This window comes from Cyprinodon tularosa, unplaced genomic scaffold (genome assembly GCF_016077235.1).
Source record: "Cyprinodon tularosa strain WSP-4 unplaced genomic scaffold, ASM1607723v1 ctg651, whole genome shotgun sequence".
Lineage (NCBI taxonomy): Eukaryota > Metazoa > Chordata > Actinopteri > Cyprinodontiformes > Cyprinodontidae > Cyprinodon > Cyprinodon tularosa.
In genome coordinates, this window is record NW_024039398.1 from 198,807 (window position 1) to 217,519 (window position 18,713).

At 37.0% G+C, this 18,713-nt stretch overlaps 1 protein-coding gene across 1 annotated transcript in view; it reads right to left on the reverse strand.

The window, feature by feature from the left end:
- LOC119799174 (acid-sensing ion channel 1-like) overlaps positions 1–18,713 on the reverse strand; it is a 79,127-nt gene that overhangs the window by 58,060 nt on the left and 2,354 nt on the right. The window contains exon 2 of the mRNA XM_038308976.1: positions 9,789–9,984. Within this exon, the coding sequence (XP_038164904.1) occupies positions 9,789–9,984 (196 nt within the window). The remainder of the gene's footprint in view (positions 1–9,788; positions 9,985–18,713) is intronic.

Sequence of the window (18,713 nt, forward strand, 5' to 3'; positions counted from 1 at the left end):
GTCTAAGACCTGAGGCAGAGAGAGGAAAGGAAAAACAGAATAAACACCGTCACTGGGAGCTGGCGCAAGTTTTTACACTAGGCACACGAGAACAGTTTCAGAAGTCAGGCTACAAATAGCAGCTGTGCTGACCAAAAGCCACTGGGTGATGTGGGTGGTGGCTGCGCTCTACATCTGTCGCCTCAAGTCTTAAAAACCAAAAGGAGATGCCAGACTTAAGAATATTTTTTCCCAATTGATATATAAAATGCCCTTTTGCTTTAACTTGGCTCTAAACCAAGTCTCCAGGTTGCTACAGTTGTCAGAGAAATCCATGTTCCCTGCAGGGTTAGACCTGACCATCAGTACATGAACTCTAGAGCATTCAAATTATTAATTACACACTCTGAGTGTGACTACTGTACAATAGCAATCCAACAGTCCAATAGGAATTTTAAAGTAGATGACAAATACATATGCTGTCATTACAGCCCATAGTCTGAAGCTTAAAGCTGAATATTTCCCATAGAGTTATACTTTAAAACTCGGTCATTTCATACCAAGACAACATGCAGGTTGCATAAGAAAAAAAAACATTAGAACCAAACTTTCAGTTGTTAAATGTGTACAGTGTTGGACTCAACATTTGGTTCCCCCTGGTAAAGATGCAAACAAAGCCTTAAACTTCCCCACCTGCAATCCTTAGTTAGGAGGAAATAATTAGTATAAAAAAACAAATAATTAATTCTAAACTTTGCTTTTACATTTTAGGTGGAATGTTTCTTTCTTTTTTTTAGCCGTCAGGCTTTATCGGAACCCACACTGTATCTATCTATCTTCTCAGCACAAACATGACCAGGAATGCAATAGAGGTCAAATTAAATCTCCAAAGTCCCCTTTAAGGAAACTGTAGTAAAGTGTAATCTCTTGGAGTCACTGTTTGTTCATAACAAGGAATTAAACACCATCTGCATGCTAACTGGTCGATGTACTGTAGAGGTCATACTAGGTAAAATCCTTTTCTGTATAATCATCATAAATATAAAAACATCTGGGTCTTCCTACACTTGATTATAACAGGTGGAAACACTCCAGGTGGATTTGACATAAAACAAACCTCCTTCTGCCACCATCTGCAGCCCTTCAAACTTAGTTTCTTTTGAGCATTTTGGTCCTTTGTTTATGCTTTGAGCTATTTCTATGTTTGTTTGTTTTTTTATCTCAAAGTTTCTTTTGAGCTTTGTTTTTCCAGTTTAAATTTTAACAATCCCCATGATTCTTTTTTGTTTCTTTTTATTTATTTATTTTCCTCTCTGATCCCCTTGTATAGTTTATTTGCCTTTACTTTCCTTAAAGTGGAATATTAACCAGCTATGGAGTATGGTTGATGATCTGTGATGCTGTGGGCCTTTCCCCTTCCATAGGCATCTAGAAAACAATGATGGGTCCCCGCCTGGTGTGTGAGGTATCTAGTCCAGAACATATCAGCAAATCATTACAAAGAAAATTAATATATCTCAGAAGATTCTCAGTCAATTATCCAGGTCATGCTCAGGCTTGAAAAGTTCTGCTTCTTTACGTCCAGTTGCCTAAACTATTTCTTTTCAAGAATTAAAGTTTACCTATTATTTGTTATAAAATGTTTATTATGATTTTGCTGCTACAATAATAGATAAAGTCATTTCCAGGGTTTTTACACAGTTGTGTTAAAGCAGGCGAGAAGCAGAGCCCAGCCTCAAAGACTTTAAAGAGGGCGGAATGATCTTTAAAGTTTTGCATGTACAATGTTCTTAAAGGACCTGTGATCATTTTTCAATGCTCACAGGATGAAATGGATGAAATATAAAATGCAGGGCTTCTCCAGGCTGCCTCCCCTCTTCTTACATGTTTAGCATTTTGTCTTGAGAATCTCAAAATGCATGTTTCTTAGTTGAGACATGACAGCTGTAATCAGAGTAAAGGAATCAGAAGACAACTGTCACAACCGCAGTATGGCGGGGGCTTGCCAACACACATCTATTCCCAGGACAGAGCTGTCAGATTCTCTGACAAAGAGAAAAAGGCCAGGCATTAGACCAAGAGAAGCTCTTGTCAGAGTGGGACTCTTACTTGGTTCCCTTTGTTAGAGTTCACTGATGAGTGGGTTGTGAAATAAGTACAGTTTGCTGTCAACACCAGGAATTCCTCTGAGTCCAATTAGCCTTGATGACTCTCCTCAAACGTTGGGGAACTCTGGAGAAGTGCTGATAACGCTGCCAAAGCATTTATCCGGTCCTCAGGTAGCAGCTAAAAGCAGAAGTAATTTTTTAATGATTCTAATTTCTTCAAATAGCCAAACGCTTCTTTCCATTTACCTAAAAGGGAATTCTTGACAGGGATCCAGAATCCTGCTACCTGGGTCTTCACTCAACCTAAAAAGGCAGAGCGCATTACTACTATTCTAAAATGTTTAGACTGGCTCCCTTTACCTTAGAAAATAGACTTTGCATACTCCTGGTAGTTTATATATACTTGAAGAATAGTTAATAATATAGTTTTTCCACAGTTTTCGGTTTTAATCGGGTTGGAAGATATGTGTTTAAACAATCTTTCAGTTAAACCAAACAATCTAACTTTGGCAGTGTGTACTACCAAAGGGCAAACCAACACAATTAATCACATTAGCCAAAATACTTGTTAAGTTTTAGCAGCACTTTCAAAAGACCGAGGTGGGATTCAAACCACCAACCTAAGGAAAGGAAGTCAATGTCTTACTGCTTACACCAGTGACAATGGCAACTGCAATTAATAAAGCAACATTACTTAAAACCAATATTACAGCTGTAACTAGTGGGTTGCTCAGATTTTGATCATTACATTGTTTCAGGAGAGCTGAACCACATTCAGAAGTGGTCACGTGGTAGGGTGGGGTAGTGAGACATCTATTTTGGCTCCTCCCTCAAATTTAGCAAGCCCTGATAGGTGCCTTGCGGAAACGTCCCCTTCACTACTCGACACACGCCTCAAAGCCTCGGCTCATCTCATAACATCATTAGTTCTTGTATAATGTCAACAAAATCTACGTTTTTGGCATGTAAGCAAAGATAAACTTGGGGATACTTTTCCAAGCAGGAAGTTAAATGGAAATATAGCACTCAGCTAAATAGGTTCTTAAAGAAAACCAGTTAGATGCCTTAAAAGCCTTAAAAATACTTCCAACAGAACAAGAAACCTACTTTGGAGCTTGGACTGTTTTTCACTGTAGTCCTAATTCTTTTATTGTGACTAACTGTATGTGCTCTCTTTCATCCTCTGACATGAGAGCTAGCATGGAGCTCATCTGCCTGGCTGTGTGTTTCCTGGATAGGGCCGCCTGTGGAACTGGTTGACAGTTGCCTTTTGTATCGCAGCTTCTTTCATTATGTCTGCTTATGTCTCCTTGAACCTCTTTTGGCTGCTGGAGGTTTCTTCGTTTTTAAAAGGAATTTTTCCTCTCCACTGTCGCTACAAACATGCTTGGTGTGAGGGATTGCCAACTCCACTGGCTCCCCATCAAACAAAGAATCATCTTCAAACTCCTCCTAACTACATTCAAGGCCCTCCACAGCTTGGCTCCATCTTACATCTCAGATCTCCTTCACGTTAAAACCCCCATCCGCTCCCTAAGATCCTCCCAGTCCTTCCAGCTCTCCGTTCCCTCGGCCCGTCTGGTCACAATGGGGAACCGGGCATTTAGTCGCTCTGCTCCCCACCTCTGGAACTCCCTCCCTCCGGATCTCCGTACTCTGGACTCCTTCCCTCTTTTCAAATCCAGACTCAAAACTTTCCTGTTCAGACAGTCCTATCCCATCTAGTTCTTACGCATCACTTCAATATTGTTCTCTTCCTTTTCTTCCTTTGGTTTTATTTTACTTTCTGCTATTTTGTTTTCTGTGGCATCTTTATGCTTGTACTTTTTAGCTTCCTGTTTTTAATGTTTTTATCTGCCTGTACAGTGTCCTTGGGTGTTGTGATAAGGCGCTTTCAAATAAAATGTATTATTATTTTTATTATTATTGAGTCAATGAGTCAATTGAATCAACTGGTTTTCCTTAGACAGAAAACTTTGCACCAGTCTGACTGTATGATCTGGTTGAATTGTCACTGTAAAATACCTTGAAATGACAGGCATTGTCAATAAACTGAATTAAATTGAACATATAGAGCCAGAGCTACAGTGGTTTCAGCGTGTTTTAGAATGAAACAGTTAAGGATTAGATCAAATTAAATTTGGAAATATGTATCAAGACTTAAACAAATGAAGTTCACAGAAGCTCACTATCCAACCTTACTAAACTATAAATATCTCAACAAACTACTGAGCAGAGCATTAGATTTAAAAGGTACCAGAGTTGATATGTTTTCTTGGTGCTAAAGAGACAATGACAGTGAAACAAAAAATCATCTAAAACAAACACGGTGCCCGGAGCAGAACCATTCACTGCATAAATATCATGTATGTAATCATGTCACTATCAGCACTTTTTTCTGTCCAAGTCAACATCAACTTTTTAATTGATAAGTGACTAAGATATCTAGGCAGATTTGGCTGTGGCTCAGCTGTTTTAGTGCACTTATTAGAAGGAAAACATACGCTCAAATTTGAATTAGATCCAAGCAATATTTGAGAAAAAATATTTCTGAAAGCCAGTCAAAATCCAAACATTCAGAGACTTAACTCTTGCTCAAATATATTTAATAGACCAATGTCTTTACATAGTTGTAAGACTTTGTACAAAACTGATTCAAATTTTGTCTGAGAAACTTCTTTAGAATCACTTATTTATTTTGCTTATTCAAATGAAACCAAACCAGTCCTGTTCATTAATTTGGGAGCTGATTCTGCAATCTTATAACAGACAGAATGAGGCATACTATTATAGGCCCTCATTTTGTGTTTTATCTTTTCACAAAGATCAGTCAGTTGGGATATAGTTCTTTCTTTATTCATCAGGCACATTGCTGAGGAATGCAGTAAAGATTAACAATGCCTCGCATCAAAGGCGGCCTTCAAAGGAAGTGTATTTTACAGCTTGGTAGATGTGATGTGATGTAGATTAGAAAAGGATGATAAGGAGAAAGGTATCAAGACATTAAACCTCTCTGGTGGCAAAGCACCTTTCTAATGTCACTTTCTTCTTGCCAAATGCGATTTTCTCAGACCCCTCTTAGAGCCTCTATTACATCTGATAATAATAAAAAGGAAGGGTGGGTTTCAGGTTTAAAATCCCGCCCGGACTGATCCAACTAAATAAGATGTCATTCCCTTTGATTTAGATAAAACATGAAGGGACCAGCAAGATGCTTCAGCAGGATTCCTAGACGTGCCTCATGTTTCATGTGTTCACATCTCTACATTTCATATTCCAGCATCTGAAAGAGCTGAGGCAGAACTAATCAAATGTTAGGAAAGATGTGTTCATCCGTGCAAAAAAAGTGATGCAACGGTTGGGTTAAGGAGACATGCTCTATTCTCTGGCATCATTACAGCACCACACAACCACAAGCTTCCTCCCACGGCTCAAAGGGACTATTTGGTGGAGGAAATTATGTTTCCTGTTCACACTTAAAGGGTTAGTAAATTCATTAGAGGGCTGGTTATTATGTGATTTGAAGACAAGTTCAAGGGTGATCACACTTAGTAAAACTTTACTACTTTGCAAAAAAACAACAAAAAAGAAATTCGCAAGCTTTTACAACAAAGATTACAAATAGGAATTTTTTTTGTTAAGTTGGTTTCGTTATTATAGGAATATTTGTGTATATTAAGAATGTTTGTGCCCTTATTAAGAAATTAAACATTAATCTCAATCATAATAAAGTACATTTTGTCATCCTGCAACTACAAAATGTATTTTATTTTACCGGAATTGCATATGAAAGAATGACACACAGCAGTTAGGTAGAAGGAAAATGATACAAGATTTTTGATAGTATTTGTGTCCAGCCTCGTGTTGAACCACCTTCTTACTGCAATAACAATAAATCTGTTTTACTGTCTAAACCAGCTATAGGAGGAAATATTTGCCCATTCTCTGCTGAATAGCTCCAGCTCAGTCAGATTGAATAACAGGCATCTGTGAACAGCCTCTTTAAGGTGTAAGATTGCATTTTGGTCTGGACTTTGGAGGTAAAAAGGCAAAGAAAATGAAAATTAGTGGTAATCAATACTGATTGCAGCTTTTAACAGAGATGTAATTGATATTTTCATGAACAGCCGTAGTTGTTGGGATCTGGAGGTCTGTCCACCTTTCTCCAGCAGAGGACGTTCTAGGTCTCCTGGGGCTGAAGCTGACCACCACACCTGCGGCTCATGAGCTCATCAGGGGACCAGCATTTAAGGAGGGGCAGAGCTACAATCCGACGCCAGAGTGTTTGCCAGTTATGGTTAGCGAACCTGAGCCAACCTGCCTGTCTGTATCTCTGACTCCCTTGAAGCCTGAACCTGAACCTAACCTGCTTTTTGTCCTCTCTGCTTCTCAGGAAGAACCTGCCTGGAAACCTGAAGACCTGGAAGGGTTTCCAAAACGTGAGACCAAGTTGTCTGTTCTCAGTAGAACCCCTGGAAATCCACTCAGTCTGAAAACCTGCCTGCCCGCTCTCAGCATGAGCTGAGGGAGAAGCTCAGAATCTGCTCAGTAAGATTATCTGCTCTGCCCTGCCTTTGCCTAGCCCTCTGCCTGCCTTCAGCCTCTGGACCCTCCTGGTTCCCCCCTTTTACTGCTCTGCTCATCTCTGATCAGGTATAGACCTGCAAACACTCAACCTGCAAGTCCACTGAAAGTCTGCTAACCAATCTGTCCCTCTCTGCAGAGAAAACCAGTCGTGATCAGACCCGGACCCAGTTTATCCCAGAACCAGTGTTCTTTATTGTAAAATATTATTCAATAAACTTGTGAACTTTTTCCCAGTCTCTGAGTGTTCTGCATGTGGGTTAGATCCCTGAAAGCCAATATGACAGTAGTCTCATTCTCCTCATTTCTGCACCTGTTGTACAGTTAAGGTCAGATTCCTGTTGAAAGATGAGCCTCTGCCCAGTACCCAGACTTTGCTCTGTAGTAAGCTGCATCCATCTTACAATCAGCAATGATAATATTCATTTTGATGCAGAATTACAACAAATTCTAATTTCGCTTTTATACTCTGCTTTTTGGTGGTCACTCTTATATTAATGCAATTAAAGTTAGTGTCTATAATGTGTCAAAATGCAAACATGTTTAGTAATGGGGAATCCCTGTATAGGCACATTATTCATAAAACTCTATTTCAGAATAAATGCATTTTAATAGGTAACAGTATTCTCATTCAATTTTTACAATAATAATTTATAAAAAGGTATTTGTTGCCCCTCTGGAGAATATAATCATTTCTACGGTTTGGATAAATTAAGGAAAATATGTATCCAATTTTTAATAATCTTTATGACTTTGTAGTAGAAGTGAAAAAAGATTTTTCTTTCGCTTTTGAAATGCTCACAATCTCCAGCAGTGGAGAAAAAAACCCCATAAATACCATGCATGTAAATCACGCCATGATTCTGCATTGTGCAGCAGAATCATTACATTAAAAAGAACCTGCACATTAGCTCCCCTGGGGAAATATCTGCGGGGGCAGATGCTAATAATGTATGTAATGTTATACCACTTTAGTTTCTGTAACTACACATCAATTAAAATCCAGATGTGATGACTTAATGTGATGTCTCATGTCATCTAATATTAGTCACCTGTGGTCGGAAAATTTAGATTTCTCTCATTTCATATATTAATTTATTCTATTTACTCACTATAAAGTTTTCACTCAGTCTGTTTCACCTGCAAGGCCACACAATTATCCTGCATGAGGATGTTTGTAGACCAGACATGGCTTCTTTCATAAAAAAGCCAGATTCTTTCTCAAGAATTATTCATAGCATGTTACTGTTTAACCAAAGTGTCTGTAATTTGTTTTGACTCTGACTGCTTTCCATTGTCGTAAGTAAGGGGCAGACACTCTGCCCAGGCACAACGGGGCTGAATACAGAGCAGTAAGGGTTGTATGATGAACTGTTCTCTCTTTGCAAAGATATGAAAATAATGTGCCGACTGAGTGAAATCCATCAATCTCCGTTTATTTAACTAGGGTGAATAGTTGAATACTTTTTCCCACTACACACTATAATGCTGTGTTATGATCTTAACAGTTGTTACACACAAAAAAAACAACATTTAACCAGACATAGTATGAAAAGTTTGACCTAGTTTGATAAAATTCAATTGGAACTGAATTGGTGGGTAAGGACCTAGAAGTAATGTATCATTCATCACAGACACACATTTTAGATCTCCCCAAACGATTTCCATGAAATGGAGTTAAAAAAAAGAGGAAAAACTATACTTATTGCATGTCTATTGACTGAAGCAGCTAAAACTCAGTCATGTTTGACTTTAAGTAGTGTTTTCTCTTCCCCTGCATGGTGATAACTTGTTATCTAGAACCCACTGAACAGATTTTAATGAAACTCAGTGTAGATACTTATGGAGAATTTTAGATTTAAACCAGTTTATAAAGTCTGAAATTTGAGAGCAGCTCAGATTTAGAGACATTTTACTTAAAATATTGTTGTTTGTTTTGGAGAATGCCTCCTTTAAGCCAGGGGGAGATCCACAAGATGTTGGCAGCAATGTTCCTAAGCAACAGACAGTGGAACAGGTATGATTCTGATATTACATCTACTCCTATAGTGGCTTTCTGAGTCCAATGAGTTGTATGGTTGCTGCATTTGAGTCGGACCAAGACCAGTTTTTATTCATACACGAGGTGAAATGCAACGCAGTTAGTTCGGAAAAAGACCAAGAACACTTAAAATAGAGGGTCTCAGTCTGGTTGTTTAGCCAGGACTGGAGTCCTCTTATCTTTATTCATACCTGCACAAAAGGTCTGTAACAAATGAAGCAAATGTGTCAGGGGTAAAAATATAACCTTAGTCTCTGGAATGGCCTTTTTAGGCCTTCAACATCCCAAAGTTTTAGAATAATGTTTAAAATCCTGGACAATACCATGAAACCAACCAGTTTTAATGATCTCTTCCAGTTTTTCCTAGTTGTGTTTCGAAACATCCAACCAAAATTATCTCAGAAACTTGATTCATATAAAAGGCACATAGGATATACATCCAAATGTTAATAAGTTCATATATATCAGAGATTTGAGAACATCCACAATAATTAGATTAATTTTAGTGGCTGCATAATCATTTTTAATGTTGGAAAAAAAAATTTAAACAAAAAAATTTAAAGGTCTATAATTCAAATGGGATTCCTGCCTATGATTTAGGATTACAAACTTATCACGAAAATTGTGATGAAAATTCAGTACCTGTCAATGGATTCAAGTCATCAATTCCTATTTTGAATACATAGAGCCATACTTCCCTGCAACCTCTGCACTAACACCCCTTTATGTTGTCTAATGATTAAGGAGGTTAACAATTAAGCTGCTTAAAATGTTTTCTCTCTTTGTTGAGGCTGCTCTCCATTGACTAACTGCATTTGCGTTGGCTTTGCTAGCAAGTGAAAATTTTGTGAAGAGCTAAAGGGGGGAAATAATGTGGATAAAAAAAACTCTCTTCATGAATCTTAGATGTGCTCAAACATTGACCAGCTCACAAAATGAAAACCTTGGCCATAATGTTTGCTCTTCAGCTTCCAAATATTTACTGGCAGCAACTGGAGCCCCAGAACCTTGGCTGTGGCTTCAGGAGACTCACAGCCGCTGGGAAGAACAAAATCTCTGAAGGGAAAAACACTCACCACTTTGAAGTGCTCTGGTCTGCACTCTGTGCCGTGGAAGTGGCAGGACAGCAGCATGTCGTTAATGTCGTGACCGGTACGGTCGTAGAATTCCAGCATGTTAAAAGGTCGCGGCTTGAAATTCTGGAAGTCAGTTTTCAGCTTCAGGCTTTCCAGAACGCTCTCCTCCACGAGATGTATGTCCCGAATCTCATACCTAGAGAGACAGAAAAATCCGCCTTAATTTTACATGCTAAATTTATGCCTTTTAATTTAGCACAGACTGATGAGTCAGCAGTATCTCAGAATAGAAGAGTCACCTTCTAATGAACAAAAGCCAACCTCATTTGTATCCTCTGAACATTTTTTGCACTGTTCAAAAAAAAGTTTTTATTAAAGAACTTTTGCTCTGCTCAGCTGGAGCTTAAAATAACATTCCTGAATAAATCAAAAGGGACAGAAAACTGGCAATAAAACTCAACATGATGGTTTTCCTGTGGCATTTTGCTGCCACTCAAATGGACGGACATTACCAGAGTAAAACAGTTTATTGAACGTTCCATAATAAAGTTCAGACACAGGCCCATAAACCCAGCCGTCCAATCACTGACAGTGCTACAGCTCTAGGCTATATGCAGCTCTCTAACTCAAGCCTTACCTATTAGGGTCCCAGAGATAGATGTGTTTGGGTTTGAGCAGTGGCTCCTAAATTTTGTTTCTCTGGTTTGTCATAGCCAGGAGGCATTTGGTTAAGCTATAATGTGAAAGTTTCACCTAAACAACACATTCAGAACTGTGCCTCGCTGAGTTAATAAGGTCGAGCATTTGGAAATGGCAATTCTTTAGCAGAGATGAAATATCCAGTAAATATCAGCATAACAGTTTAGCTGGGGGTTCAAACCATCAGACAACAAACACCCTAGAGCCAATTTCAAAAGGCTGGCTCTACTCTCAACAATAATCAAAGGCTAACAAAATGAGACGTACAGATTTAAACATTCTAAGAATCTACTCCAAGGCTTTTAAGCATCCTGGAGTAATGTGAGGGAATCATGTGCACTCACATTAAAACAGTCAACTTAAAATATTTAACTATGGATAACTGCAGAATACCAAAACAAAAAAACAAAAACAAAGCTTTATATCTTTCTGACATACTGGCCCCTGTTGTTGACAACTAACTAAATCACATCTTCAAAACCAGACCCTCGAGCTGCTGGTGAGCTTTGATGACCATGAACTATCACTTTACTTGGATTATCACTTTGCTTGAATTTAGTTTTACATATGGATATATATACATACATATATATATATATATATATATATATATATATATATATATATATATATATATATATATATATATATATATATATATATATATATATATATATACATACATATATATATATATATATATATATACAGAAGAGCTATGTGTATATATTTTTATCTTTTTTATTTTTATTTTTATCTTTATCATCTTGTGTAGTTGGATGTATAAATATATATATATATATATATATATATATATATATATATATATATATATATATATATATATATATATATATATATATATATATATATATATATATATATATATATATATATATATATATATATATATATATATATATATATATATATATATATATATATATATACAGTGTTGGGCAAGCTACTTGTCCAGTGTAGTGAGCTAAGCTATCAGTTACTCAACAATAAATTAAGCTTCACTACACCAAAGCTACCACCTAAAGAATTATAGCAAGCTAAGTTACACTAATGTGTTAAAAGTAGCTTAACTACATCAGAAGCTACTTAACGTTGTACCAACCTAATGTCAATTCAAAATGAGTCTGATACACTGGTTAAAATATTTATTAAAGATCAGCCAATGACATAACACAGTGTAAACATTGCTTTATGATCAGCATATTAAAATAAAAACTAAAGTAATTACTAGTAGACAAACTAGTAAACAATCTGCTGTTATTAGAACCAAGTTAAAGGTACTGTGTAGTGTTCTACACATGGAGACATGGCTATGAGTTTGCATTCAATGGACATCTCTAGGGAAAACGAAACCCTACAAAAGATCCCAATTAAACAGTTGATTCAAGTAACAAACAAAATTGTTTACAAAAGAAGGTAAAAAAATAAAGAAGCTAATTAAGAGATACATATATATATGACTCACCATATAATTTAATTTCTACCTACATATTTATTCATTGTATTTTTGGAGGCAATTAATTGAATGCTTATTTATTTATTTATTGAGCATTTATTTATTTCTGTGCACAGCCTAAAAACAGATTTATGTAAACATCCTGTCAGGTATAACTAGGCCATGAAAATACAATATCGAAGTTTCATTACTGCTCTCTAATTAGAGTATCTTAGTGGCACATAGATATGGGAGAATTATCCTGCCATAATGCAAGAGCACATAACTTCAATTAGAGAAAATAATTTCATCTTCTTGCACTCAAAACTTATAATGCTCACACTCAAAACATGCGCTCTCTCTCAAATATTTTCTCTTCTCTCAAAAATCTTTGTTTCTTCTCTCAGATTTAAACAGATATTTTCTATATTATCACAGATATTTTCTCCTCTCGCTTGCCTCCATCTCTTCGCGCACAAACCGCGCTCTGCACGGGCCTCAGTTACGCTCGCAAACCCATAGGCTCTGCTTGCGGATTTGTTTTGCTCTCTCAGACTGCAGTAGGAACGTTGCCTAGCAACCTTTCCAGCCAATAGAAAGACAGCCTCGGAAAGGGTGCGCTTGTTTAACCCTACTGAGTGTGCCTGTGCTACTACGCCACTTATAAAGCGTCAGCTGAAACTGCTATTTACAGTAGTTTTGTGGCTGATTGTTGTTTAGAAATAGAAAACCTGGTTTCATTTCTTAGTTATGCCCTGGATTTTGTAGCGTTTGTGGACGCTACGTCGCTACTTGATCAAAACAATAACGTCGCTACAGGAAAGTTACTTGATAAATAAAGCAGCGACGCTACGGTCAAGCTACTTGAAAATGTAGTTAAACTAATAGCTTCGCTACATGTAGCGGCGCTACTGCCCATCACTGTATATATATATATATATATATAAAACTGTAACTGGAGCGTTTAACAAAAGTAATTTCGCTCTGGGATCATTAAAGTATTTCTGATTCTGAACCAAAACAAGTAGTGGTCAGGCATCGTTACTGGGCAAGGTATCTAATTAATAATGAACTATTTGAAATTTGGGCCTCGTCAAATTAAAGCTGAGACTTGGCACTGTAACAGAGTCCAGCATGTTAATCCCAATTGAAAACGCTTAAGCACCAAGAGAGAGGAACAAATTATATGCCCGTGTGTATTTATTCTGGACTGGAACTGGTTCTCCATCCTAATTGGTCACTGTGTTCAGCAGCTAGAAGCTATTGTTGTCCTTTTCCTCTGTTTGATACGAAACAGCAATAAGAGCAGTGGTAGGACGAAGTTTGGGTAGCTATGAACCTCTGGTGATTTCCCATTAAATACTAGGCAGGCTAAACCTCCCCTGTAAATTTCTTAAAATTCTTGGTAAAATGTGCGTTGTCAGACTTAATAAATGTAGTCATTAAACTGCATGAAATATGCGCTATCATTTATCAGCTGCTCTCGGACGCCATCTCCCCCGGACGCCTGTCGGCCTGTATGAGAAATCCCTGTTGAGGTTTGAGCCTCTGTCTCTTGAACTAAGCCTCTAGAGCAGGGGTAACCAATTATAAATCAGCGGGGTCCGAATAAAGAAAATCAACAACCAGTAAAGGTCCGGAGACATGTTTCAATAATAATCCATTACTTTAACTAGTATTTAACACTGAAATAAAATCCAGGTGTTTATGCATCCATGTTGAATTGTTAAATGAAAAATATGAAAAATAGAACGTTTTTCCATTTTAAAATCTAAATTTTCTCTACTTTTCTGAAGTAGAGAACAGCAATCTTTCAGTTTGGTATATAGACAATTTCCTGACTCACCTTAAAAAAACAAAAAACGCCTGAACTTTTTCATGGCTTAATGACAGAAGAGGGCTTTAGGCTGACCTGCACGGCTTTAGCCTGGGTTTGAATGGCGACAAAGCCATTCTTAAGCACATACCAAGGTGCTCCTTTTGAGCCTGAATTAATATTTATTTATGAGTATATTCATGATGGAGAATCCTGCTTCACAGCAGTAGGTTGAGCTAAAATGTGCAGGGTCATCTTTGAGCACACCATTTTACTTTTCTTTCACTAGTTTACCGTAGTTCTTCTCTGCTCTGTTTTTCTCATTGTCTTCTACTTCTTTCCCATCGCCCAGTTTGATACAGGTTAGCCTGCTGTATCTTAAAGTAGCTAGCAGCAGCAGCAACTCTGACACAGCTCCCTGAATAATTTGTATCACGTGGAGCCTGGTGTTTGACGTTCCAGATGGCTTTACCATACAAACAGGAGAAGCGGCGCAAGTGATGTTTAGACGCTGTCGACAACATGTAGTCATTTATAAATGCTTTAAATCAGGTTGGGTACGGATCAGCCAGCAGGTGGGTCCGGATCCGGACCCTAGTCCGCTAATCCGTGACCTCTGGTACAGAGAAATATATCACTTCCATTGAGGCTATAGCTCTTAGCTCGATGCTGATTGGCAGAACACTACTTTAGGATTTTTTACTTGCAGTGGTCAGACAGCGAGGAGGTTCTCCTCATGAGTCGAGAGGGAAAAGTGATTATTCACTCAGAACATTCATCTTGTGTTGAAATTAGGTTACCTTTTTTAAAATAAACTGAATATTCATGCTGAAACCACCTACAATGCCTATCACTTTAATTGATCCATGAATGCCATACATGTTTAAGATATACATCTCAGCTCCAACACAACTGGTTCAAAACTTTAACCTTAAAAGACATCATTCCGTTGATATTTGAAGCAGTGCATGCAGACTAATGCAACAATTACTGTGCCAAAAAAAAGGGACAACTTCTAAACATTAATTTTCTTTATGATTACTCAAACTCATACCTAAATGCTAGATTTCATTTGCTTAATTTTTTGGTGTAATTTTTTGCTTTACCTATTACCAGAAGGATAAAGGGGCCAATGCGTGTGATGTGAACTGCAAAGACAGTTTTAGCCACTTTGAGTTGATTAGCGGCTCAAACATTTTGCCAACCAACATGTTGTTAACAAACTCACCGCTTATCTTCACACCCGACATTAATGTGTTTCCCGACTTACACGAGGTGACAGCTCTAAGAGCAGCATGCACTCAGGGATCTATGAGGCTCTGTTTAGATCAAATACTTCCGCTAATATTTTCAGATGGTTGGGTTACAATTGTTAAATAAAGCATGAATTATATACTGGAATGGGCAATGCAACTAAATAGAGAAAAGGGAGAAGGGACCAAAAAAAAAAAAAAATGTATGACCAGTAATACGTCCCTCAAAAAAGCTGAAGAAAGTTAGCTGTGTCTGGTTATTTAATGTCCATTTACTGTTTGGTCAGATGATAATTGCTTTAACTGTAATCTGTAAACCAGATACAGTATGTGCATGATTTTAAAATTTGCTTTTTGCAAGCAAATATAGTCTATAGATAGGCAAATAGTAATTAAATAACAAAAGTAGACTAAATGTTTATTTGTTGATTAATAAATGTGCAGTAATCTGTCAAGTCTATGGTGAAAAGAATCAACAAAACAACTGTAGACAACAAAAGCAGGTTTAAAAGAGGCATTTAGGGGTACATCATTAGGGTTTTTTTTTTTTTTTTTTCCAGCTGAGGTTTTTCTGCTGAGCTCCTGTGATGATGAGATCATCAGCTGCAGGTGAGGAGCCCCCGCACGTGCTAATCATCAGCTGCTCTACTGGGTGCTTAAGAGGACCAGGACACCGACTACTCTCCGCAGCAGTGTTAACCTAACTGGTAACTATTGAGCCCTCCTGAGCTCCTCGAGATCTCTATGAGTTAGGAACCAGTTTTCATGTTTCTTCAGGTAACCATTCATGTGACTTTACAAGCTGTCAAGCAAAGAGCTTTATCTCTAAAAGATTCTCCTGTGAAGCTGAAGAGAGTAGAACTGCTCCTCTTGGCACCATCTGTCCACCCAGCAGCAGCCTTCAACCTCACAAACAACCTCCACTGGAGGAACTGGTTGATTCTCAGTCACTCTAAGGTTCTTTGCGGAACAACCTCAGCTGAGTGACTGAGTGCTTGAAAGTAAGCAATATTTCCTGCTCACATTCCCGTCTAATTCTATCATGTTTTCCAGAGGACCAGGACCACCAGTTTCTGAATCTACCTTCATCATCCCTACACTGTTATTTCATAAATCTGTTAAACCTGCCTTCTTGAGTTGTCTGAGAGGTTTATATCTGCATGTGGGTCAGAAGCATGAACAAAACTATGACAATCATTGCCTTCTTAATTCTACATAAAGTCCCTGTTAAAGCTACATCAGAATTCAGATGCAATAAAGCTTAGAGTGGTCCTAACCCAAGTTAGTTGTCTAATATGCTCATACAGTCATATAAAAAGGTTTGGGCACCCCTGTTACTCTTAATAATTTTTTTTTTCCAAATGCTTTTTACTTTACTGAATTAACTCATTATTTTATGGTTTAAGTAATTCAGTTTCATTTCTTTATCATAGGATATATTTTATTTTATAAATCTGTTTATGAGTAAATTAGTAACTTTTTTGTTATTTATTTTCCTTTGATTAAGTTTTTGTCTATCATTTCAAATTCATATTAGACTAAAGGAAATGATAAAACTTAATGGGTTCATTTTGTTTTGATATTATATATTAAAACATCTATACATTAATGTACTTTAATGTATAGAATTAATATATATAACTTATTTTCATTCTCCCTTTTGTCAAAAAGGGAGAATGAAGGAATCGCTTCTCTCCATTTCCATTTCAATCAGAATAAAACTACTACAGTAACATTTTTTATTACAAAGAAATGTCATTAAAATAAATCTTTTAGGTTCAAAAAGTTTATTTCCTCAGTTTTAATCAACTATTTTGTGGTATGTTTAATTAGGAATTTTAAAATTAAAATGTGATCAACTGATCCCAATTATTCTGTTTATTCAAATATTTTAATGAAGTTACAACTCAACCATTTATTGTTTAATGAAGCGACTTACAAATACATTTATTACTTCTGTAAACAAAGACATACATTTCTTAACATTTTAATTTTAACTCAGTTATGTTGTTAACGAAGTTAAACAATTAGCATCCTAACATTTGACATAGTGTAGTTTCAGTCACAGTTCTATATCTATTTCATTGTTTATACCTCCTTTAGGTGTTTTTGAACCTAAACTGAGACTATTTAATGTGGAAATTAAATGGTCACATCAAACCACCCACAATAATATTCTGTATTGCTGGGATTTACTGTCATTGAATTGAACTACTGTAGAAATATGCACATGCTGCCTTGCTCTAAAAGACAGCAGAAAATCGGTAGAAGTTCCTGCATGTTACCCTGGCTGTGATCTCCCACCATGCTTTTATTCAAATGTCACCTCTTTAATGTACTCACAAAGAGCAGAGTTTCAGTTCAACCTAAACAACGGCACAAATGAAAAACCTTTTAGAAATTTCTGTAGTGCCGTATGAATATAATCCTCTGCTCATTTGTCATAAAAGCCTGTTTTAATGCACCCCAGGCATTTCCATTGAATAAAAATGAGATACAGCATTTTGTTTTAATGAATTCCAAGATGGCAGCATTAGATGTCAAGATACATACATCTTGTTGAAGTGTTCAGAAAACTTAGAAGCCGTGAATTCTAACCATCAAACTAAGCAATTCATTTGTAATAACAGTAATGCCATTTAGATTACAGATTTATGTTTTGTGTCTGACTGGCCTCACTTGGGGGCTGTTCTTGTTTGACTAAAAAGAAAAGAACTTTGCAAAGTACTTCTATTGATCAGATATTATGAAAAAGTGCGGAATGACAGAATATCCCAGAAGAACAAGCTGAATGAAACAGCCGAGACTGACCCCTCAGCATGTGCAACTTAAATCTCAAGCATTTTCCAGACCAGTGGCTGCAATCGCTTTAGGTAGGCAGAAAGAAGTCACTGATGCATTTTATACCATAAGCACTTACATTTAAGACAGTGTAGAGTGTCATTGCATGCTTTTTCTACATTGGTAACAGAATCCATGTAGTAGGAGCAGATTAAAGGGTAATATATATAAGATAAGGGCATTGAAATAGATTATTCTTAAAGTTTTGTTAACAGTGAAAATATGTGTTTTATTATATTTATGCATCAAAATCATCATTTAAATAATCTTTTTAACGAAATAGGTAAATCTTGACTAAAGCCCAGCATAAAATGTCCAAAGTGTACGCTTTAGTTGGGCTCTTAGCTTTAAGATTTTATCACTTTTAAAGCCTTGAATCCCACACATCCAACAATCTGTTCTCCTAAAACGCTGTGGGCACTAAGTAAAAGAAACCAACTCACTAATTGCTTCATTGTTGCTGCCTCTGTTGACATTTGGAAAAATATTACAGCACCAAAGGGCATGCAATCAAAAAGCTTTTACAGCTAGGATAAGTCTCTTGCCTCACACTGTGAGATCTTTATTCCTGTGATTCTTAGGCATAATTCCATAACAAAAAAGGTTTTTCATGTTATTCATGGAAAACAGGGTAGAAAAAAACTACAAAACCCTCCAAATCTTAAGCAGCTTAGACACAAGTGGATGTAATGGACGATGAGAAGGGTTTCTTTGCGGCTGAGGGGAAAATTTAAGATTCTCTTGGATCAAAATGTGTAAATGACAAAAACACCCTGAGCTTTAGCTGTCTCACTCAAAATCAAAGCAGCCCGTCCTGATGCTTCCCTCTAGTGTATACAGTACCTGGTGTTTCTGCCAGC